The sequence below is a fragment of the Danio rerio genome, chromosome 18 (assembly GCF_052040795.2).
Source record: "Danio rerio strain M-AB ecotype USA chromosome 18, GRCz13ab, whole genome shotgun sequence".
NCBI classification, from domain to species: Eukaryota; Metazoa; Chordata; class Actinopteri; order Cypriniformes; family Danionidae; genus Danio; species Danio rerio.
In genome coordinates this window covers 21,744,613-21,770,590 of record NC_141038.1, presented here as the reverse complement: position 1 = coordinate 21,770,590, position 25,978 = coordinate 21,744,613, and the positions used below count along the sequence as shown (strand labels likewise).

The window sequence follows — 25,978 nt, the reverse complement described above, 5'->3', positions numbered from 1 at the left end:
TACACGTAAATGCAGCATGTGGAATTAAATGGAGCCAGCTTGTGTATGAAAAAGTGTTCCGTACATGGCCGTGCTCCTTGTTTTTAGAGGAAGGGGTACTGCCAGACGAGGCCACAGAGGCGGGACTGTTGGGTGTGTCCTTTTTTGCTGGCCGGGGCTTATCTATACCATTCTCTGGCGGCGAGTGGGCGGGGCTGCCTCTGGGCGTGGCAGGGTCCTAGAAAATAAAATACATCAAGATAAACATCGAAGTCTACATAAATAAAGAATGACGACACATTTCATGGATTCAACATCAGTCCAAACGTGATTATTCTCACCTCATTGGAAACATCAACCACCAAATCATCACTTTTGTCTCCATCACTGTCCTGAAAACATGGAAAGTCAGCTAGTTAGCATTCAGAGCATTTTGCTACAAAATCTATAATGTAAGTTAACATCACTCACATATCGACTCATGCTGTCCTTGTCCTCCACTTTGCGTTTTTTGGAGTCTAAGCTGTAATCGGAGGAGCCACGGTGCTTCTCACTGGTTGTGCGCAGGCTGTCTGATGGAGAGATGGAGTTGTTCTGAAAGAGAGAAAGAGGAGAAGTATAAATATGTGCCATCAGACTACTTTAACACAACTCATTCATTTGTAGATTTAGATCTTTGGGTGGTTTTCAATTTGTTTGGTTCCACAAAAAAAAAGCCAAATTGCTTTTAAAATACCCCATAGACCCCATCAACCTCTTTCAGCACAAGATATTAATATCCGAACACGGTTCCAGGGTATTTCTGGTTTGAGGTAGTGACAAATAAATTTGGGTTCAGAGTCAAAAACAATTACCATTAAAATGACAGGTACTTCACAGTTGTCGGATCGGAAGGAGATCCAGGCTGGGAAATCAAGAGCGAGGAGGGGAAAAAAAGAGGACAGAATAGCTCTTATCACTCCAAAACCGCACACTTAAAAAGCCAAAGGCGATTTATCCATTCCAGCTATCCGACTCAAAACCCCAAAACAGTCCTAACATAATACAGAGAGACTCGCCAAGCCGTATCTAACAACCCACAGTAGACTAAACACAGAAAAATGTGCTGGCTGAACTACAGAGTAGACACAGTTAACCAGAGCAAAGAGGGGCTTGTTTTCACTGCCCCATCACCCTTCCCTTCCCTTCTTTCACCCACCTCACTCCCTCCATCTTCTAAAAGAGACAACAAACTGTTTCAGGAAGACATGAGCAGCATGTTAGTGTCGAACAACGGCCCATTATCTCTAAGTCCGACTTGGGTTGTGTGTGTGTGAGAGCATGTAATAGCCATTGATTCCTATTTGGAAATCTCCCAGAGCCATTCCCTTAACACGCTGTGGGTCTGTGGTCCCGACAGGCAACAGGGCGGACAAATGGAAAAAGCGACTTGCATACTCAGGAAATGGTGGGTGACTATGTGGCAACAGTCCACACTTACAATGACGATATTTTGTGGAGTCAAAGAATTTAGCAGTCGTTCTCCATATGCAACAAGACATGGAGGGTTCTCTGGGCGCATTCTCAAAACAATCCTACTCCTGAAGCTTCACTCATCCCGTCCCAAGAGCTTTCGCTCAGTGCAAGGCAACAAGATTCACAAGGGGAAAATGCGGCCAGATCACTGGGAGCATAAAAGGAAACTAAGCTGAAATGATGAAGTAGCAGACTGGGCCAAATGCCCAATAGTCTCTGTCTCTCTTGCTCTCTTTGCATGATGTCTGACCTTCTAAAGAGATGCTTAGCGTGACTCATTAAGGAGAGTCACCAGCGTGCTATCAGATGACCTTAGACAACAGCAGCAGTGAACACACAACAGCGCCTGGACTGCTAACCGCCAGAGGAGCTCCCCTTCCTTCAGACATGACTGCACCCATTCAGGGCTTGCCGGGCCAGCAGAAACCCAATCTCACGGCCACAATCAGCCATCAGAGAGATTTAAGCCCCGTCGAATAAATGCCTTTTACAAGGGCACAGAGATGAGAGGGAGGAAAACAATTCCCGCGACTGTGCTCATACATATTTATCGTGCTAGCGAAAGAGAGCGGAGAGGGGCGGTAAACAAGTGGAGATAGTGGAGGGGAGAGGCATAAAATAAATCCCACAAAGGAGGGAGGGAGGGAGTCGACGTCGTCTTTAATTGTGATGAAATTATAGAGCCGCGCTAATCTGTGCGCTGTAATACGAGTCATTTCCCATCTGCGGAGAGATGCGAGTGCTTATTTCATAAAAAGCTTGTTTCTCTATTAGTCATTTTAATGAACGCAGATTACCATTTTGTGCACGAATTGCGTGTGCTTCAGGATGAAGGATCTTACTTGACATTTACATTAATGGAAATTTTCGTAGGCATGAAATGGGCCAAGAGGTGCTTTTCACCCTGTAAATCTAAGACATATTTGCTCCGTTTCAAAACCTAGCGAGCCGCTTACCAAGGCAACATTAAGGTATCATTTAAGGTGCGCTCCTGCCAAGAAGGCTGTTAAACCACCAATGTAAACCAAACTGCTGGACAAAATTAGGAATTTATCACTTTTTTTACAAAAATGTACAGATAAAAGCTGAATAACATACAGATTATTTTAACCAGTGTTTGCAACATACAAAATCTACCAAAATCAAATGAGTGTCAAATTTCCCATGCAGATTTGATGTCAATGTAGGCAGCATACTAGGTTTGAGAACAGAGCTATTAAGTGGAAGAGAAAAAGGACAACTGAGGCAACTGGAAATCTGATACTCACCGTGCTCTCTGTAGTCAGCAGACCCCGGTTGGCGTTGAAAGACAGGCAGAACGGCAAGACAAAACAGAGATAAACAAAAGTCAGTTACCCTGACTGACAGACAATCTGCGTTAAACGATAATTTCATCAGTAGGCAGAATATGCCCTATGTACACAACACTAGCAACAAACTATTTGCATCTGTCCTTTATTAACCTTGCCAAACCTTTAAAGCCACACTGTCACATGTACAATTAATTGCTTTATACTTGGGATGTCCAAATCCAATCATGTGATTGGAAATTGGGCCTGATCACGGGGATTTACACTCAATCAAAATCTGACATTACCTCCCGATCAGGACTCGAATATATATATATATATATATATATATATATATATATATATATATATATATATATATATATATATATATATATATATATATATATATATATATACTCATTATATTTTAACGCATCTATAGTTATGTTAAATGCCGGCAAAGTACAACAAGGAAGCAGCTTAAAGCTTAAAGAGCAAGTATGTCTGCGGTCTGGAGGTATTATAAAGTTGATGATGACAACATTGCCATAGCCAACTGTGATATATGTAAACTTGGAATTGCCTGCCGTGTATTTTAAGTTGAGGTGCTATTTGTTTTTATATTAGATTTTGTTTTCTATTTACTGTTGCACTAAAGTCCAAAAGTGTGGAATTGATGTTATTCATTACTTGATTTTTTAAGCTATCCCACAGAAGTTCTCTGTTTGTTAACAGAGATGTTGACTGTTAAAATAAGGTGAATTAATTTAAAAATAAGGAAAATACTGGATCAATTTTTTTCAATGTTTATTCTTTTTTTTATGTATTATAGAAGTATCGGATTGGCTTTCGGTATCGGTAGATACTCAAAATCAAATGACGCTAGGCAAAAAAACCTGATCGGGACATCCTTACTTCACAGAATCTCATTTCTTCTCTGAAAACATCCTTAAATGGCAAGCCATGAAAACAGCATAGTCCTATATAGCAGACCTAAGAAGGTCAATAATGTCAGCAGCCTATAAGAGCTGTAATAATAATGAACAGAGCGGTGGGGAGAAAGGGGGTGTTTCGAAACAAGCTTTTGATTCACACAGGTCTGTATGGCTGAGCGACTAATGTTCCACTCTCTTGGCTTTAAATGAGAGCAGTGTGTGTGTGTCTGCCCCTTACCTCGGTGCTCCAGGTCATGGTGGTTTTTTTCATCCTTCACCGGCAAGTGTGGCTGACTTCCCAGGGCCCCTAGAGCCAGCAGGCCTGAGCCAGAGCCGGTGACCGGAGGGATTCCTGGTGGCTGAAGGCCAGAAGGGTGGGGAGGTAAAGCCACGGGGCCGTGGGCAGCGTGAGAGAGGTGCTGGGCTTGGAGCTGCTGCTGCTGTTGAGAGACAGACAACGAGTGGGCCAGAGGGAAAAGAGCAGAGAAATCCATGCCACAAACTATGCACACAGCTTCTGGGAGACCAACTCAGAAGCACAGGAGGGGGTCCTGGAATATTTACATCCTCACATGCTTGCTAGTCAAACAACCCTGCCTTTATGTTGATTGGATCTAAACCTGAAAATGCGATCCAAAATATTACAGAACATTTAGTCAGTCTAAGTATCAGGTTCTCCTAGCTTAACCACAATGAACGGTGTGAAATCTCATTCCAAAAAGCATGCAAATTCACTCATTAAATAATAAAACACTCGCAGCCACACACTCCCCAAAAGAGAGTCGTCAAGCCCTATTTAAGATACAGTTTAAAGACAGCAGGCGTTGGATTGCTGTCAGCTCATTGGCTTAACACCACCTGCTCCTTAGCCCCATCAAAACGTTGGCCGGCTATATTTACTCCCCTCACATTTGGGTCTGGTTATTACACAAAGTATGAGTCACTCGAGAAAACCAAACTTTAAACACCACTCCAACAGCAGCTGGGCTCGACTTTTGTGTGTGTGTGTGTGTGCGCGTTTGTGTCGAGTGGCTGCGGCCAAGAGCGAGGGGTCCTGTTCTGGCACACGTTCAAGCCTCCAATACCTCCATCAATATTTGAAAAGCTTGGAGGAAACTGATGAGAGTTAAAAACCACTCAGCTTGGGAAGCGAGCAGTTTAAAGCAAGGTTAAATAATACTTAGCAGAGCCACCAGTGAAGAAAAAACAACAACAAAAATACAGCCTCTACAATTTATTAGCATCCACAGGAAGAATGAATTATTCAAATGGCTGTTAGAGCACGTACCGCCCAACTTTTTACAGACCTCACCAGTCAATCAATGACCATTTACGGTCATTCTTTGAAAAGTTTTTTTTCTCTCTCTCTGCTTGACGTGGAAAGGGTAGATGTTATTGGCTATGTATGGCGATCACGGTGGTACAACCTTTCAGAATTATCAGCAGGTCATTAATGCCATGCCATAAGTAAATATCAATACGAAAGGCTTATTTATAAGTCTGGAATGCTCCAAAAGCTTGCCCTTTTCCAGTGGGTAAATCATTATTAAGATGTCCATCACAGGCCCTTATTCGGGGTAAGTATAATTGCTAACAGCTTTGCGGATTATTTGCACAGCTGGCTGTATATTGAGACTCGGGGCCTTTGAGATTGGCAGGAGAGCGAATGGTATATAGAAGAGCTCCGCTTGGGATTTGAACCTGCAACCTTACCCTCCCCAACACAACAGAGCTGCCAAGCCAATTATGAGCTGTGCCTCAGAGTGTGGATCTGTGAGGAGATGTGATAAGGGAGTGTGTGTGTGTGTGTACCGAGGCACTGAGCGTGGGTGGTGGGCGCATGTTCTTGAAGAGAGAGTGAAAGGGCAAGAGAAAAGGAGAGAGATAGTGAGACAAGAGTGGAAGTGAGTGATTGTAAGAGAGAAACAGTGTTGGTGATAGGATGTTCGTGTGGATGTGTCAGGAAGTGAAGTGAACCGCTTGTAAAAAAAAAAAGTGGGGGAAGTGTGTGTGCGTGTGTGTGTGTGTGTGGCTTCAGAGATGACGACTGACCACATGGGAAATTAAAGAAGCCGTTGAATCACGGGGGAGAATCCTCCCTGCTCATTCCAGCTAATGAGCCACTGATGTGTAATATGCATGGACAATAAGAGAACCCTCATTAGAGACCCGGCCATGAAGACAAGAAAATAAAGAAATAAAATGTCTCCAGTAATTTAATATTCCTGCATAAAGACCGGCTCAACTGGTGCTAATCTCTCCCTCTTACAGCAAAACAATGAATCTAGGCCCAGTGCGAACAATTAAAAATAGACATATAAAAAAGATAAGTGGCTAAATCAGACAAATGCCTGCTTCTATTCTCAGGTGTGTATGTTAAACAACCCCATCTTGAGAGTGATGTAACCATGCAACATGCATGCCTGGGGGGGAATTCGAAAAACAAAAAGCCCCATGATTCGCCCTCTTGGCCACAAACACACTTAATTGGCCTCACAGCACAACAGGGGGGGCCAGGCTTAATAGAGATCTACCTATACACTCACAGCAAATGACTGGCAGTCAAAAAGGCTGCCCACTTACAGGACTAGGTAAAAGGTCAAACAATTATATCTTGATATTTTTACCATTGGACTAAATGCAGTGCTTCCCACAGGCTTGAAATATACTTGCTGGTGTACCTGGATTGAAACACAACTTTTAACCACTGCACATTGTTAACTACACGCAAAGAAAGTGATTTTTAACTATATTTATATTTATTATTATAAACAGTTCCTTTTCAATGGGTAGAACTCTTTTTTAAAGACTGTTGAAACAAAAAAAGAAATCCCCTATTCAGGAGCCATGTGCACCCACTGACAGGTAAACATTTTATACAGTATTGCCGAAGCTAATATCAACATCAAATAAAAAATATATATACAGCAAATGAGAAATAAATGACAAAGAATAAAAGCACCTATGGAATAAAAATATCTAAAAAGTATAAGAATTACAAGAATAAAAAGTTCCGGTTATTTAAATAAGGCCTACAAACATAAACCGTGTACAAACATTTTGCAGCCAGTTTAGACATAATTTCCTCCTCTCAGAGTACATAGAAATTTTATCTGAATCCTTTAGATCAAAGAATTAATTACATTTGAAGTCAGAATTATTCGCCCACTTTAAATTTTTGTTCTTTTCTTAATATTTCCCAAATGATTATTAACAGAGCAAGGGAATTTTATACAGTATGTCTGATAATATTTTTTCTTCCGGAGAAAGTCTTTTTTGATTTATTTTGGCTAGAATAAAAGCAGTTTTTAATTTTTTAAAACCAATTTTAAGGACAAAATTATTAGTCCCTTTAAGCTATATATTTGATTGTCTAAAAACAAACCATCAATATACAATGACTTGCCTAATTACCCTAACCTGCCTAGGTAACCAAATCAACCTGGTTGGGCCTTTAAATGTCACTTTAAGCTGTATAGAAGTTTCTTGAAATATATCTAGTAAAATATTGTTTTACTAATATGTGATATGTGTGACAAAAGAAACCGGGGGGTTGGGGGGGGGGGGGGGGGGGGTTATCGCCGATGTTAAGTGTATGTGTGGGAAGCATTGACATATGGTATAAATGTGATGTAGGGCACTGTAAATAAGGTTTTCATTTAATTTTTTTTGGAATTTCTTAAACAACAAAAACCGTGGAGCGTATTCAACATATTTAACAATTACATTTATATAATTCTATAACTTTGTGACAATGTGTGAGATTTTGTGACAACAATTACATTTTTAGAAGTTTATGAAATTATTTTTTACCAATTACTTTAATCCTGTTAATATTAAAATATAAAACATTTTTTATTCCATAGAAAATGTTGAAATCCTTTTATTAATTATTATTATTATTATTATTGCTACAACTTTGAGAAGAACAGTAGCAGTAGTCCTTTATTTTGCCACAATTTTGCCAAGTGTAACCAAATGATTGGTTCAGAATTCCATTTTTAAATCACTTGATTCAGCCACTCTGTCAGCGTTTTCCACATATAAGACATCATAAGGGCCTGCACAATAAAAATCACCATTAAACTAAGATGCTTAGGTTTTATACACCCATCAAATCGTGAAAATTTAATACATTGCCGAGCCCAACCACTATGAGCTCCAAAGCCAACCACAGGCCATAAACTCCTGATATTCAGACCAATCCAAACAAAACAGTGAGGAAGTTCAGCATGGGGAGAAAGAACTGAGGAAAAAATAAAATGGGGATAGAAAGGCTTTTTCTTTTCAAAAATAAACAGGGCTAGCTCACGCACACGCGCGCACACACACACGCGCGCACACACACACGCACACACACACACACGCACACACACCACACACACACACACACACACACACACACACACACACACACACACACACACACACACACACACACACACACACACACACACACACACACACACACACACACACGGTTAGGGCCAAAGTGCTGAGCTGCTAGAGAAGGCCATCTTAAGACCTCTGATCAAAGTCATAGCACAGCAGAAAAAAAAAGCCGCTGCCCTAGATGCATCCTATTACCGGCCCTGAGGTTCATCAATAAGAGATGCTGGTTTCTGCTCTGAGCAAGTATGTGTGTGTGTGTAGCTCACATCTCACCTCTGCCTTATACTATTTATGAGGACTCTGGCACCTGCGTGAACGTGCACACACACACACATTGTCTACTGTGTGAATTACAAATACTACTCAGAGAAAGAAAGAAATCTCTCAGACAAGCTATACATGTCCTACTTCTTAAAGGCTCTAAAATAATAGGAGTCATTAAAGTAGGTCTGCTGTAATGAAAGAAAGTGATCATTCCTAAAGATAAGATTGCATTTAAGAGCTACCACATCACTGGCCTGTTCAGATTTCAGGAATCATCTCGGAGTAAGTGTCAATGCTCAGGGATCTAATTGAATTCCGATATCAGACAACACAAAGCTACCCTCAAACCTTCACCTCACCATTATCAGATTGTTCAGCTGTAGGGCTGAAGAGGAATCAAAGCAGGGTCAACATATGTAATCAGAGCTAGCCTTACTTCTGGATGCACAGGGGTCAGATTTGTTTTTCCCTACATAATGATAAAGATCCAGGTCACTTGCCCCTGGTCGATAAGTGATTGTTAGAAGGCAGATGTGGGCGTTTCTAAGAAAGCAATGGCTGTAGTAGCTCAGGGATGTGTGCAAAATCCTATTTGTTGTTAATTCCCAATGCAATCCAGGTCAGCAGAGAGGAATGAGCCTCCCCTGTAAAACCTGATCTAATTAAAGGTATCCATCCTCTAAAGAAAGCTCTGAACAGCTTCTAGATGCAGACTCTGGGGACACTCGCACCACATATAGAAGGGACTAAATAAAGCTTGGTCAACAGTCCAGCTGTACATTCGATAAACAATAACTCCGCTGGGGGTCAAGAGGTAAATGAAAGCAATGGAAAACATGTGACACCTCATTATTGTGCCATAAACAATCATTACACATCACTTGGTTTTCTCACTGTTTTTAAACCAGTTTCTAATATAGATTGCATTTGGTATATGTAGGAAAGTCTATAGATAACGCAATGTCAGTCACTAATCTAGCAAACCTAGAAAGACTAGTGAAATACATACACTCACTCAATTCACAAATATATTTCAATCAGCACACAGCAAGCATGCACATTAAAACGTCACAAAAAGCATTCATTTTAGAGGCAAACCTGCACTTAATTAAAAGAAATTCACTGATTTCAAAATGAATCTTTAACTCTGTTATTATGGTTACTTTGGTTCTACATCCGTGCAGGTTTACCTTTATTCTTAAAGTGAAATAAAGTAATTAAAGAGGTATACACACGGTGAGAGGCAGATTGGGAAGTCCACGTACCCCGATGATAGCATTCAGTTCGGTCATTGTCACTTGTTTTGCACGCTCAACAGCTTGTGCTACTTGCTGTTGGTGCTGAAACAGGAGAAAAACAACAGGTTAAATACAATAAACAGTCCAATCAAATATAAAAATCTGAAAAGTTCCTAAATAATAAGACATTACAATTCAGAACAAAATAAAGCTTTAAAATGTAAATAAAGCTCACCTCTTGTGACAGAAAAGGCATAATCTGGGCTAGAATCGCATTGAGCCTTTTGGCAATCTCGGTCTGGAAAAGGAAAAGGAAGAGGGAAAAGTTAAAAAAGGGTTAATTTACTTCTGTTAAAGAGCACCACTAAGCCTTTTTAGCGTTTCCCAACGATTAAGCCAATTACCACAGCAATCAGAACCGCTTGACTCTGCACACTCCAAACTGCGTGATATTGACATGTGAAATATTTAAAACATTATGAGAGCCCAGGGGAGAGAGAGAGAGAGAGCACAGCTGCGATGAGTGTATACTCCAAACCACACGAAGAACAAGCCAGATACGCTGGAGCTGTGTTAAGAGTAGCCCAGCACTTCAGCTGCCGTCACCCTGCAGGTACAGTCTACTAGCATGCGAGACTTTCTTTAGCGGTCGCAACTTCACATTTACACCTCCACCATTATCACCTCAGATTATGTAATTCCACTAAAAAAAGAAAAGCCCGCAGAAGTGGTTTCATTTTTATATGTCTCCACAACAAAACGACTGCCAACTCCTGTTGTTTAGCAGATGTTAAATAATGTAGACAGTCCCCAAGGACATGTTGGAAACAGACGACTTGAGGGCTGACCACAATAAAGGAGTCTGATAAATTCTAAATTTATGAATTTAAAGCATCTAAAAGTTGTACACACATGGTCTAAGTAGCAGATTTCCAGCCTTTTTGTTGATTGTTATATAGGCTGTTTTCACATAACGTCAATGATGGCGTGCAAAAATCAGATGGAGTACAGGAAGTGGTTCTTCTACATGACAATCGCTATCAGAACATCAAAATGTTTCTGTTTTATGTTCTTTATAATTGTTTAAATCAGCCAAAATGAGAAATGCCGAACAGCTTTTATAGACTTCCAAAAGTTTTTGCTCACAAAGCGGGGAAATTTCGAGAAACAGAAGAAAATCAGCATGTAATAAACATGTATTGAATACATCCATGTGTACAAACTTTTTTTGAAGGCACCAATAAAGATTACATACAGGCCTAACTTTGTGTATAAATATGTTAATGTGTTATACAAGTCAGATACAAACACCAACACACATGTAATTAATGTACCCTGCCATGTAATCGCTTCAATACAATCTCCATATTTTTTTGCAATAATCCATGTCTTTACTGGAGTTTCGACAGAATAAAACAACTGTATCGTTAACGTCTATATGCGCAGCAGAGGTGAATGTTTGTTGATGGTAAGATCATTAAGTTAATTCCACCTTACAAAAATAAATAGATAATAATGTAGACTATACGTCCACCCTTTTGTATGCCTTCATCTGTTATTTCGTGATGTCAGGAAGATATCCGCATGAGGAAAAAACGTAATAGTAATTTATAATACACGTTTTTGAACCAGATAGTAAAGTGTATGTGTACAGCTCTGTTTATGAATGCTAGAGAATACTGTAGTAAATTAAACTGATAAACTGTGGTAAATACTGTAACACTAGTGCAAACTCTATATAATTATATTATTAGATCTAATATCTATCACAAGGAAAACTAAAGCCTGAATAAATTGATTATTACTACAGTTGTGTTGTACCACAGAAACAATATAATTACTACGACAGTTTAATTCAACTAATTTTCTATAGTATAAGCTTTCAAACACTATAGTATTTACTATATTATTTGTCATGTAATGTAGCTTATACAGTATCTACTGCCTTGATGACAGGCAAATTTATTTTAGTGTAGTAGAAAACTCTGTCTTCTTCATTACAGGGCCGATCATGTCCAACATATGTGCTTATTTTCTATTTATATCTCCTATGAAATATGCAAAAATAAGGACTTTCCATATGTCTCCATTCAGTTTTTTACTTCCTGCCCTCCATCTGAATTTCACGCACCACCAGAACCACATAGCATATTCATTCAAAGAAAAACAAGCCACAAATAATAATAATGTATCCCACATCTGTATGGTCACAGATGACAATACAATGTTCGCAATAACGTATCCCCGCTAACCAATGAACAAAGGTGGACTGCATCCAGTCCTGTCAGGCCAATGCCTATTTGCCTTCCCCAGACCCCACCTTTTTCATTTTCTCAGCAACCCACCCCCAAGTACCCCTTCATCCAGCCCACCGCAGGGACCCGACCTTCATTCTCTCTCCACCCGCCTGACCGTCGCCATGGCAACAGTAGCCGAGCAGGCCCCATCTTCCTATCGCGCGACGATCATTATGCAAATGGTACCTCAGCTTGACCGTAACAGCCTGTAAAATCATATTACGTGCACACAGGCAGGTCATTAAATTGAATTTTCAGCTTGTCGATCGGACGAGTACCGCACACGAATGGTGGATAAAAAGGCGAGCGATAGCAGAGGATGATGTGGGGTCGCTGTGAGAACACATGACAGTAAAAGGAGGTGTGAGGGCAGGGATGTTGGGGGGCAAAAGCCAGGCCTCCCCACCCAAAGGCAACACGCAGCTACAGTAGGATGTACTCCATCCCTCTTCCTTTCCATCATCAGACGCCAGCAGGAACACAGCACGGCCGACATCACAGCCTCTTCCAGTGATGAAAGGAGCTCACATCACAGGTCTGGCACTGGCTTTGACTGAGACCAAAGGAGAGGGGGAGGAAAGCCTCTGAAAAATAACTCGGCTACAGATACATCATCTATAGAATTTATGAGGCTCAGTTCAACCCAGGGCCAGAACGGAGCACAAACACATCACAGGGATTTTGGCTCTATTTTTCATTTCAATGGCAAACACGCAGCGCTGCGCCGACCAGGAAATTATTTATAACACATTGCCGAAAATGCCAAGCAGTTGAAGGAGCCAGACACAATATTTTTTTACAACATACTCTGTAACACCGAGAAAGTTTCGCTCCCTCCCATCAAAGGGATACAGACATGTGGCAGGTCAAGCCATAGGCGAAATGTGACTGAGTAAAGCCTTGCGAAGCATTAAATAAATACCACAGCAGACCATAAAATAAAACACATTCCATAAAACGACCATAATCTGAGATTATACATATTAGTCCATACCATTCCATGTGATCTGAGATTGCGCAATATATGTTTGACCATATTGCTGTTAGTCATTTAAGTGCTTTTAAAAGTGTCTGATGGCAGTATATACAAGAATTAATTTCTTAATAAAAAGAAATGCCTAACCAGATGGCCACAGTTATAAGTGAAAATCTAAAATAAAAACTACATTAAATAAAGAAATGTTTACAATCTTTAAAAAAAAAAGAATCGATACAGCGCGGAGTCCATAAAGTGTCAGCTTTACGCATTCTCGAAAGCTATATTAAACTTGGTGTGACGAGGCCGGGTGATAGCATTTCAAAGCAACAGGATCGAAGCAGTGTACAAGTTTAGCTTTCAGACACTCAACTACACTACTAGAAGAATGCATCAACAAAAATGCTGGTTGAAAAGCCAGCTCAGTGTATAATCCTTATTTGCCGAGATAAACCGCGTCAATAGCAGCCTAACATTTGACAGGATTTGCTGAGAGGCCTGGAGAGCATCGAACACATTCCTTAAGGGCTTAACGCGACGTTGACAGCTGGCCGAGTGAGGTCAAGGGTTGCCTTATCTGACGCTCACTCTAAAGCTTCATGCTTTATCTTGCAAAAACAATCCTTGTGTCGGGGGAAAACATGTCCGATGGCGGTGACGTACCTAAAAAGCAGACATACGCCACCCGTAATGTATGAATCTATGATGAAAACCGTGCTGTGCATTGAGCTGGACAAGCAGAGCTTTTAGCTACAACTGCGGATAAAAATAGGATGTCACTTTAAGCAGATGAAAGCCTGCCTCTTAAGTGGCAAGCTTCACGCTCTGGTACACAATTACAGGTACTCGGACCTGTCTAGCACCATTTCAAGAGCACTCCAGGGCCAGGCTGTCAATGGCATGCTGAAAGCTATTTGTCTGTTGCCATCAGCGCCAGCAGAATGGAGTGAGATGCTGATGAGCATTGAATATAGAGGAAAACAACTGGCCCTTCCAGGCATGTGTCTCCATCACAAACAATACTTGACCTAGCCGCGTTGATGGGCCCCTGTATTCTGCTGGGGTGAGAGGGTGGTAATGCTCTCTGACAGCCTCATGCTCAGTAGTAAAGGTATAACAAGGTCTATATATGTGCGTGCCAGAGGTGAGCGCACAAGCTTAACAGGGTTGTTAACTTGCAGTGCTGTTAAAACTGGCATTAAAATTTACCTGCATTGATCGGCGTTAGTGAAGCTGGACTATAGGTCTGCACGGGTGGCAAGCTTGTGTTTTCTGTTGCTGTTTTTGGTCGTCTCACACACTACGCCCTGCTCTATTATGCATGTGTTTGGAGTGTCATTGTACAGGTTCACCTGGATTCATGACCCAAACACCATAAACAGCGTGATGGAGCGGGCCTGTGTTTCCCAACCCTGCTTCCTCTTAAACAGAGGCTTTGTATACTCACCGCGCTGAGCCAGTCAGTTTGCTTTGGCTCACATAGAGAAGGACAATCCAACAGTTAGCAAACACTTCCTAGGGCACCCCTTATAAATCATTTATCAGCGTCCCTGTGTCACGCTGGGCCTGACTGGCTCAATCTGGGTCTGACAGCGAGGAGAGGGGAGGAGATTCCCTCAGAGTCTCACAATAGGTGAGGAAAAACTCACAAAACAAGCCACGCTGTGAGTGCACCTCAGTCATCACAGCGGCTCACTGACATGGAGCAGCTGCCATTACATCTGCATTTCCCCCCTTGCTATGGCAGTCTGCAGGTATCAGATGCTAGCGTGAATCCTGAAATCCGCATTACGCCACAACTGTTTAAAATACAAAGTGCCTAGAGACGACTGAATGGAGAAGGCAATGGTTTGCCTGGCAGCTGGAATTAAATCCACAGTGCAGACAAGAATCCGGTGCAGATTCGGAAATCTACGCTAACTCGGTTGGTTAACCACTCCCCACTTGGCATCTGCTTCTGGGTTCAGTTTAACCAGGATCAAAAGATCTGGATCAAAGGGTTGGACCTGTGTGTTTGCTCATATGAACACAGTTACCTCCCTCCTCCTTAGCAAGTTAAAGCCAGCGTTGGATGAATTATTCAATAGTGCATCCATGGGCTCTGTGGCGGTTCCTGATAAAAGTCAAGGCGCTAAAATGGATCAGTCGATTAACCTGTTTACACAAGGCCAGCCCTCCCACCTTCTATCCTTTTCTCTCACTCCTCTGTCCCTCAGCTGACGGTTGGGAGATAAGTGGTTAACAGGAGGCATCGCAGGGGCAAGGGGCCTGACAGAGAGAGGAGCGCAGAGACTTACACTGTGGACACTGATGGATCGCCAACCACCAGCTCCTCCCTGATGCCATTAACCTTCATGAGGTGGAGAAGGGGAGCGGCTGAGGGAGCTGGGTTGTCTCTTAGGTGCCCTAACTACATCTGGTGCACAGCACAATCTCATTATTATCTAGAGGACAGGAAATGTGCGATGTATCACAATAATGTCAAGACATATCAGATTAGTTTTTGTAAATATGGTGGATAAAGCCTAAAATATACTTTGTTTTTGCACAGTTGAGCGCACGGCCTTTCAAAGTGTCCTCCATTTGGTGGTGTTCACACACAGGTGCTTGACAAGTGTACTAGAAAGAATTGTCTAGCGTCTGCTCAAGAATGTATTTATATTCCTTTAAAATAAACTTGCACACGACTTTGGGCACTCATTAATACTGGTAGTTTTCAGAAGTTTGTTGTTGTTTAGTTTCTGTCTGCTCAGTTCCTATTCTAACTGAAAAAATGCTGGTGTTAATGCCTCACAAACAAAGATATGTGAAAACAAATCAAAGCAATGGTGACAGGTTGGGTGGTGCATGCATTTGCAAAAGATCTATTGATGAAACTTGTGTCACACCCACTATACGTTGCAAATGCATTAAAACAAAGTATACTGTGGCCTCTTGAATCTCACAGTTGAAAAGCCAGGCCCATTGCCAGTCTGGTGAATGGAGTGGTTCTTTTTTTCTCAAAAAGTGGACCTTTTTGCAGTAATTCACCTTATTTTTTATTTAATTGTAAAATACTGCATTTTAGTGACATTTTAAGCACTATTTTTAGCTGGATTAGCATGTGGAATGACCATCAAAACCACAAATTTTAATGTATCAATGATATCTCCTAAAAACTTATAATATAATAGCCAAATTAGTATGCAAATTCATTGTAATATGGTGCTTCACACCTTTTTATTGGTCATTTGTTGCAAGTATAAGGTCTAAGATTTAAATAAAAGTTACTTGTAAGATCTTTCCTCCGTTTAAAAACAATACAGTAGATAAAGATGACTTCACTTATGGCAGATTGTATGTTTTCTTGCAGCTGGTTGTTGGACCCATGAAAAGTATTTGTTTGCAATGGCCAAAACAGATTACACAGCGAAGCGACAGCCAACAGATGATTCCGTTTGGTCTTAAAGACTTTTTCTATGGGTTATTTCAACTGTTTATGATGGCATAACAGTTAAAATAAAACAAATGAGTATGTATAGAAAAGATTTTGGACCTTTGTCAGTGAGGGTGGGTCTTCCGAATCACCCAAACAACACTCCCCTCGGCTACGTGCCTGAAAGCTATTTTAAAGTAGTCAGGTGGACAAAATTAGGACAGATAATTAAATCAATGTAAGATGAAAAAATAAATGTGCATTGCACAAATAATGTTTGTAAGTGATGCAATATTGCATTGGCAAACAACAGCAACTTTCTTTTAAAGAAAAAAAAACCAGGCAGAGAAAAAGATCACAATCTGCCCATCGCTTCAAAGAAGCTCCTAATAGGTTAAACAGTTTCATGTGGCCATGCTGTTAGCTTCAGGCGATTACTGGAAAAGAAATGAAATTCCTTTAATTTAACTGAATATTACTATAACAAATAATTAAATGTAAAAAAAAATAAACGTTAGTTGCAGCCTTAGAGAAATTGCAGGGTAAAAATTGATTGAAGGAAATGAATTTACGGGTTTTCCCTTAGCGTTAATTTATAAAGGGTGTCTTAAATGTGCTGACATAATAGGGACTCCACAGACTCTGCTCCCTTTAGTCATTAAATCACACGGCCCCTCCTGCCAAAGTCCTGACTTTAATCTTATCAAAGCTGTCTGACCACACTCTACTCAGCACAAGCAGGAAAAGAGACTTGACTGTGTGTGTGTGTGTGTGTGTGTGTGTGTGTGTGTGTGTGTGTGTGTGTGTGTGCTTGTAATGTCCTGACTTCTAGCCTGATTCTAACTGCTGCTCAAAAGAACACAGTCCACAGTCTCATCATCTATACGGAGTGCACTTCACTTGTCTCCTAACACACCAGCGTGACTGCATTGACTGACGTCTACACACACAGCGCACTGTTCCTCTGTGACTCAGAGATTGTGTGAATAGGGATCAAAGGGCTACATACCTGTTTGTGCATTTCAATGTTCAGCCCATAGGACATCTCATAGTACTGAAAGAAAGAGAAATGAAAAATACTCAGTTTTTTTTATTCAATCCAAGCCACATCAAACATTTTCACCTCACATCAGAGAGTAGGGAAAAGAAAGTCAGATTCTAGTGAAACATGAGGGTAAAAGAGGAGAACAGGCTTTTGATGCACACTTCAAAATCATGTCCCATAACAGCGCCTCACATCTGCACAGCTTCTGTGTGATACTGATGAAAGTATACAATGGAAATCCCACTTGGTTTTAGGTCAGAGTTCCCATACTATGGACCAAAAAAAAAAAAAAAAACTACACCCAAGCAGAAATGGGAAATAACAACATTTATGGGTCAAAGTCGAGATGTCTTATTTTGGTGTCTGCATCACATTCAATTAACAAAGGTTAATCTCATAGAAAGAATCTTGAACGCTAGTGTCTAACTTAGGGCTGCACAATATATAGTTTTAGAATCAAAATGGAAATAGTCACATCACAAGACATGCAATGTGGAATCAGGATTGTAGAAGACCAGGTACAATCATTTAGAACACATGATAATTTTCATTTCAGTTTAATAAAGTAAAAAGTAAAAGTTTTTCAATTGAGATTTCCAGACCTCTGTAAACATTTCAAGCTAGCTTAAAGCATTTTTAAAACAACTGAACTATTATTTTTGTAGCTTTAACAAAGAATTATTGTACTTAATTATTTACACACTGAAGAATATACAGCTTTAGTGTACATTTGATTATTTTATTGCTGTACCTGTATAGTGTTATACTACCCTCTTCATTTGTATATTTGCTCTACTTTATCTCTGCTTGTAGATTGGCAAATGCACTCCCCACCAAAATCATCCCAATCAATCGAAAAGTATTAATTTATCATGTGAAATCACAATATAAATTGCAGAAAGTGAAAAGTTTTTTTCAGTATAGTGCAGCCCTAGCATAACTTAATGTTTTATATAACTTGGGTCAAATAGTGCTCTATTTTTATTCAGATATTATACAGTGCTCAGCGTATATAATAATTTTAAATTCATATGTTTAATAGAAAGCTAGACGATGCAGTGGCGCAGTTTGTAGTGCTGTCATCTCACAGCAATAAGGTTGATGGTTCGAGCCTCGGCTAGGTCAGTTGGCGTTTCTGTGGGGAGTTTGCATGTTCTCCCTGTGTTTGCGTGGGTTTCCTCCGGGTGCTCTGGTTTCCCCCACAGTCTAAAGACATGCGGTATAGGTGAATTGGTAAAGCTAAATTGTCCGTAGTGTATGTGTGTGAATGAGTGTGTATGAATGTTTCCCAGTGAAAGGTTGCAGCTGGAAGGGCATCCGCTGTGTAAAAACATATGCTAGATATGTTGGCGGTTCATTCCGCTGTGGCGACCTCAGATTAATAAAGGGATTAAGCCGAAAAGAAAATGAATAGGAAGCTATACAATATTATATTTGTGCATAAACATTAGATTAGTCAGTACAGAAGCCAAAACTGCAGCTTATCTAACAAAATAACTTAAGATAACGGTCTAAAAAATAGTACAGCCAAATTTGGGATATAAAAAGTTTTAAATACAAATTTCAATGACGAAAAACCAAGAGAAGCAAACAAAAAAAAAGGAAAGGAAAAATTTAGTTTTTTTTGCAACATTTTGCTTTAATTTAATTAATTAATATTATTAATTATCGTTCAATTTCTAAACGCGTTTAGTGACTAAAATATAATTTTATTTAATATATCTGTTTAATAAATCTGTTTTGTTTAAACGCACTAAAATACATTGCCTATATTCACTGAGAAATGGATCAAAATATTCATTTTCAAAATAGGGTGTACTCATCTATGCTGAGCACTTTTAAAAAAGTTTTGCTGACAAATGGTTCAAGTAGCAATAATAGTGCCAAAGCAGAACATTTAAAATGACTATTGATTCAGAGGCTGCACAGTGATCCTTCATTTTTTTTTGTCACCAAATGACTTGTTCTAAATATGAAATATTTGTATATAAAGAAACTAGTGAGAGTCAACTGCTGTAAAACAATCTTAAAAATATAAAAACAGGACACAATCTAATCTTTTTTGACAGCGTATTTACATTTATCATCATTTTTTTAGAATGTGCGAGAATGTGAGAATCCTGATAGTATAATTAAGGTAAACTTTATCATGCAGAACTTTTGCCCAATTATGACACCTTGCTACAGAAACACCTAATCAATTATAACAACAATGATAAAAAGAAGATTAAAATGAAAAGAGTGATTTCAGTGCAGTCCTCTCCAAGTCTAGATTCTGACACTATCAACTGCAAACAGTCAGCGTGGGGATTTGACATGGTGTTTACCTAACCTCTCCTCCTCCTTTCTGACTGACATGCTTTTTCCTGTGAATGGAATGTTTAACTAGCGTCCCTGGGTATTGGTTAAAGTCATCGCTCGCGTGTTTACACAAGATAAGAGAATACACTTCCACAGTTTAACCTTGTTTAGTTACACCGCGAAAAGCTTTGTTTTTCCTCTCCCTATCATAAATCCTAACATGAGGCTGTTTTGATCTCCTGAACGTCTACGATTGAATTTAGGGCTTTGGTGTTGTGTAAATGATTAAGCCTGTGATTAAGATTAACACTGAATTTATGTAGCCGTTTGTTTGTGCGTAAAATCTGGTTATCAAAGACAGAACGCTGCAGAGTCTTTGGATTTCTGCTGCGATTGAGTATTTTCCCACAGACGCCTCTGGCACTCCTCCATCACCCCTCACCCAATTTACGGCCGTGCATTTGTCTGAGAGCAGCGTCTCCTTGGAGAATAATCAGATCCGCACACAGAGGGAGGTAGAGGGAAGGGGGGGAACAGGAGGGGAGAGAGAGAAGAGGGGACAATGCAGTGGTCATTGACCCCTACGGCTAAGGGTTGCTGTATGAAAGGGCCCGAGGCTAAGAGCAGTCAGTCAGGGCCCTTTAATAAAGCAGGAGGCTGAACTAAAAGCACCAGAGGGGGTTTCACAAACACATTCTAAAACACACACATACAGAGAGAAACACGAAACAATCTACCTTCACCCCAGCTACTGGCTAATGGCAGCTTACATATTGGCTAATCTTACCATGACATAATGGCGCTGCATCTCGGTCTTCTCATTGGCCAGTTTGTCGTACTCCACTTTGAGACTGCGATGAAAACAAAACAAATTAGTTACTCAGCAAATATATGTTTTCACTGCTTCCACCCACAAAACTAATCCACAATGCAAACATGAAGCTAAACAAACAGTCACATTTTACAGGGTTAGTAATGAAGTCAAATCAATTTTAACACATTCAATTTAGGTTGTAATATTAAAATTTTCGGCCATGTGTAAGGATTACTTTCATATCATGAAATAAATTATTGTAGCTCAAACTATTTAAATGCAGCTCAAGTCCATTACATGACATTAACAAGTACAATTTTGGGCTGTAATAATGTAATAAATGTTAAAAATTATATTAATTGAGGTTAATAATTGCTTAGAAGACCTATTTCTTGTAGTTAATTTGACCAAAAATAACATTTTTGCGAAGCTAAAAATAATAATAATATCAATTATAATTATTGGCACAAAATATTTGCTTGTATATGTTGAAGCAAATGTGTACATGATAATAATCAATATACCAAATGCCTTCTTAAATTAAATAAAACCTTCTTATTTTAATAAGAAAACAATGTTTAAGAAACAAAGTAAGTTTTAAAGGTTAAATATTTATTGTAATCAAGAACTATACCTTTAGCTAAAGTAATGTCTGAAAACTATTAAATCTATAAAAATTCACATTATGGACTAATATGGTACCAATATACATCACACACCCCTACCTCATTTATTCAACACTACATCAATAAAGCACTTTTTTTTTACATGAAATAATTACATTTTCACAAAATCTTAATGAGAACAAACAATAAATGAAAAGATATGTCAATTTCAAATCACCAAATGTTCTGTGATATTTAAAAATATGAAAGTGAATTCAGACATTGTGTCCTCTGAAATATACTATAGAAAAAACATTGCTAGATGAAAAGATTAAGTTCTTTATCTAAGAAAACACTGTTTATACATCTAAAAACAGACAAATAAACTCTAATTATGCCTAAAATTGTATTTACAACATTAGCTTTGCACCAATAAGGTGCCGATACGCTGTATGATGTTAACCTTATATATTTTTTTTTACTTACAGAAAACATTTTGTGTGAATCAAATAGATTGTTCCTCCCTTTTGCTTGTGAAACACAATTAGGGTAAGCAGTAATTGTACAAGCTACTTTACGGCCACAAAAATTATTACCTGTGATATTGGGCTTGCAGGAACTGAAATTCGTCTTTGATCCTGTCACAGGACTCCGCCACTGTGAATTTAAAGCCTGGCTGACCAGGCTGGTGGGGCGCCTGAAAGACAGCCATCACATCAATCAAACTCAATTACATCCTCAGAGAACCAAATTTGTTTTCCACTGACTGCAGAGCGAGGCTCTAATGCATTCTGGGCCCTGGGAGAGCAGCTCTAATATTTCAGCCTGAATGAGGGCTGGGGTGACATCCACGCTACAGTGACATCTGGGAGATAGCTGGAGCACCAGTAGCGTCCTGACAAAAGAGGCGGGGGGGAGAGGATCTTTACAGTTCTGGGTCCGCCGTTTTAGTGCCTCACATAAACACCGGCGGGAGAAATGGGGTCGCCTCGCTTGGATGGGTCTGAGCGTGCCAAACAGCAACTGTAAAAATGCTGTTGTTTTCAGTATCTCTAAACCAGGTGCTCATGGAAAGACATGAAAACACAGACTATCGAACAAAAGACAATTTCAACGTCAACTACTTTATTGACAAGTAACCGTCAGGGGTTTTTACCCCCATCTGATTGTGCCTGGAACCTCCAGCTCTTTCACTTCAAAGCAATATCACAGGCACCAGGGCTTAGCAAATCAAATGAAGGTGCACATCAGGATGTCGTTCGTCATGGACGGGCGGCTCTGCCCCTGCTCTCTAGCTAAACTGATGCAGATGTAGCAATTATGTTCCATATCAGTTCAAGATGCACTTACCGGATGCCGGCCCTGTGGATACATCTTGAAATGTATCCTTTATTTATTGGAGCTCTATTTGGTAGGGGGTGTCCACCGGCAAGCCACTGTACTGTAAAAAATCAGCCGGACACGAAGCCCACTGGACGCTGGGGGCAAAAATCCTCTCTGATCTCTGCTGCTGGAACCCAAACAATGAAAAATAAACAAACAGACGAATGGGAGACCGTTACAATCAAACAGAGGTTAAAAAGACGCTTGGAAATGTTAACTTTGCGTTGAAAGGAGCGTTAATAACGCACTTTCACCTGCACTTTCAAAACAATTGACTGTGTGAGGGGAGAAAACAACTCGAAGCCAAACATTTGTTACTAATACACAAGGAAATTAAGCGGAAATCAGGCGTTTTTCTTTGTTTGGCAACTGTCTTTTAGCACTTCACCTTACTTGAATGAACCAAATAAGAAGCTCGTAAATGAGTCGCCAAAGTGATAAGTGATGAGCTCAGTCACTGTTTGAGTGTGAGAAGCGTTTCAAGTCTCGCTTGGTTGGATAACAAGCTATTGTCGTTAGCTAACCTGCTAGTCCTCCGTACCTGTCTTTGTGCGTCCGAGTCACTTCCACTGTTCCCGTAACTTCAGAAATGTCAATCTCCGCTTCAATATCTCAGAGTAAAATACGGTTCCTGGCGGACGCGAACGGTGGCGAACATCTCTGGTGCGCTCGCTCTCTATCACGCGAAGCGACTCGGTGAGAATCAGCTTCTCCGAGGCAAAGGAATAAAGAAACGCCAAACTCCACGCTTCGAAAAAAATGTTCGTGTAATCCTCAAAAAACACAGGCAAAAAATGTACTTCCGATTTTGTAGCGGTTTGGGACGTTTAAAAGTGAAATGTTTTACTTCTTCGCCGCTCGCGCATTTCCCCTTCGTCCAGCAATGCAACCCTGTGCCACACACAGACAGTCTACTGACACGAGGGCTGAGCCACTGCGAGAGCACCTCCCGCTAGCCAATCACATGAGAAAACGGAGAGTTTTGCTCTACGGACCAATAGTGGAGCCTTGTCCCCACGTGGGGACTGCATCCTGATGCATGACATCATACTCGCCATTTTAGATCAGAACAGGTAGCTCGTAATGCTGCCGTTGAACATTTCTAGGTATTTTTGAGCAAAGTGGACCGATGTCACAGTGAATGCCTTTGTTTAGAGATCTGATGCAGTCTCAGTGTAGACACGGACGTCGTTCTGGGAAGAAAAACAATGTACTGTTTATTGGAATCACGATTGTGTGTTATTTAAGTCGGTTATGTTAAATGTTTACATAAAGTAGGTTAGCATGATAGCTTTATGCTTTAAGGAGGACAACAATGTCCCGAGTTATTATATATCAAATTAAAGTTGAACGTTTTTCGTGTTATTTATATTGTTTTGTGTACATCTGCCGCCCTTTAAAAATAAAGTTAGCATAAATAGGAAGTCATCATTTCCCCTCGTCAGTCGCACATCTATTTAGATAATAACACTGGCTCAATCGGTGTTCACAAAAACATTATTTTTCAGATTTCTCAAGCTAGTGCCCGTTCATAACATAATTTTGCACATCTACACGAATATGAGCTATCATCAAGATGGACAGATAGCTAGCGCTGGGAATACGATGATTGTTCAGGTTTGATCTCCGTGAACAACGGCCATGTCTGAACCCAGAAGAAGCGGCCAATCCTGTGCCGTTTCTTCTGCTGCACCCACGTGGGATCCCTTTGCGGCTTTACAGCTTCTCAGCCAATCGCAGAGCAGCATCTATATTCTCTCGACTGCAATTGGACGGGAAAGGTTAAGGCTGTCATTCAAGAAGGTTTGTTGTCAATCAATACCACGCGGGGTCAAGCGCTGACAAATGCCTGTGCTTCTCGCTCTTCTGCCCGTGAATAGTGCCTGGAATGGCTGCTTAATTAGCTTCGAATGGCTTTTCTTTCCAGTTCAAACAATCTGTTACTACCACGTGGTAATGAGAGCCTTACATAAAACAAAGGAGCAAAGGAGCATGCAAACACTTAATAACATTAAAAAAAGCCCTCACTCATAATCGCATGTTACCCATATAACAATACAGTCCTGGTAATGTCATCTATTTTTTTCGCAAACTTAGATATAAAAAATAGCTATGACACGTGTATCTACATTTAATTATTATACATTTTAAAATAACAAAAAACAAAAATAGTTATAAACAATTTAAACTGTAAATAATAATTAGAATTTAATTAATATATTATTATGTTATAATAATAATTATTACCACCATTATTATTTATTATTTTTATCAAGCAGCAATTTTGTCTTTGTGATTAATTTTTTCATTAATTATTCAATATAGTATGCTAGTATTGCTATTTGTTTATTTTGTATTAACATAAAACTAATGTATATATTTTTGGTTGTAATATTTTATTATTATTATTATTATTAGTTTATAAAATTACAATTTTTCTATTTTATATCATGCAAAGCAACATGGATCATTTACAACATAAAAACACCAGGGTGGTCCTGTATATTTTCAGAAAAAAAAAAATGTTATGCACCATGAATTTGCTTAATGTTTATCCCAGATCTGGGAATACTTACAGCTCAGTGATGTGAAGTCTTTAGTATTTATGGACTGTGGTTTTGAATTGGGGGTGTCATGCATTGAGACACACGTCGTGTTCTGTGGTTTGCCTGTGACTGATACTCTTGATTCCGTCCATCCTTTTGATAAAAAAAAAAATCAGGAGGTGCTTATCAGGGCTGTTCTTTTGGTTGAGAAAGAAGCACAATGTATGCGTGTGAGTGTGTATGTGTGTGTGTGGGTGTCAGAACTGGCAGACTAATCTCTCCCAGGCAACCCCCCATCCTCCTCAATAGAAAGTGCTCGGATTTAGAGCAACAAAAGACTAGGTCTAACCCCAGGGAGAAGGCCAGGGCCCCTCCACCCACGCAGACCTCCTCACTGTTTATTTACACGGAAACCCCAGCCACTGTGAAACTCCCACCCCCAGAATTTACACATGCCGCTATTTGCAGAGGTGCTTTTAATTCTTCACAGAACAAGGATCACCCGCCCTGCTCTCAACCTGCCCAGTTCCCACACGTCCACGCACACACACAACCTAAACACATGACTGAAAACAAACTGGCCGCACTCAGGCGTTTGTGTGCACAGATTCCAGTTATTCAGGTCGCCTTGAGTGTTTTGATGTTATATATGGTTCTTCCTTGTTTTAGCTCAGCCGTTGTTAAACATACAGTATAATGCCAGTTCATAAGGAGGCCATACATCTTGCGGGCCTCATTAATGTTTGTATGCGGAAAACGAGGCACAGATAAATCGTTGAAACCGCACCAGCATCCATCACCATCCGATTGGTGCCGTATGCAGATTTGCTCAGTATGTGGTCATTAATGTGACGCGCATAAAAAGCCAGGGTGAAATGTAAACTCTCAGCCCATAAATGAGTAATGCTCGGCCATGCTCCATCGCAAGGTGCAGCATTATTTCCGTGATGAGTGAGTATTGTGTCCAAGCGCTGTTTCCTA

At 40.1% G+C, this 25,978-nt stretch overlaps 1 protein-coding gene across 13 annotated transcripts in view; it reads right to left on the bottom strand.

The window, feature by feature from the left end:
• Positions 1–23,367, bottom strand: part of tle3a (TLE family member 3, transcriptional corepressor a) — a 31,698-nt gene extending 8,331 nt beyond the window's left edge. Inside the window, exons 1-12 of one of the 13 annotated variants that reach the window (XM_087291506.1) lie at positions 22,993–23,367; positions 22,419–22,578; positions 21,665–21,765; positions 20,437–20,500; positions 17,313–17,357; positions 9,851–9,913; positions 9,613–9,717; positions 3,960–4,161; positions 2,763–2,770; positions 451–573; positions 321–371; positions 65–217 (exon numbers count right to left, since the gene is read on the bottom strand). In XM_087291506.1, coding sequence (XP_087147632.1) covers positions 65–217; positions 321–371; positions 451–573; positions 2,763–2,770; positions 3,960–4,161; positions 9,613–9,717; positions 9,851–9,913; positions 17,313–17,357; positions 20,437–20,500; positions 21,665–21,765; positions 22,419–22,442 — 939 coding nt within the window. In that variant the 5' untranslated portion in view covers positions 22,443–22,578; positions 22,993–23,367. 13 annotated transcript variants of the gene reach the window in all.
• Positions 23,368–25,978: the final 2,611 nt, after the last annotated feature.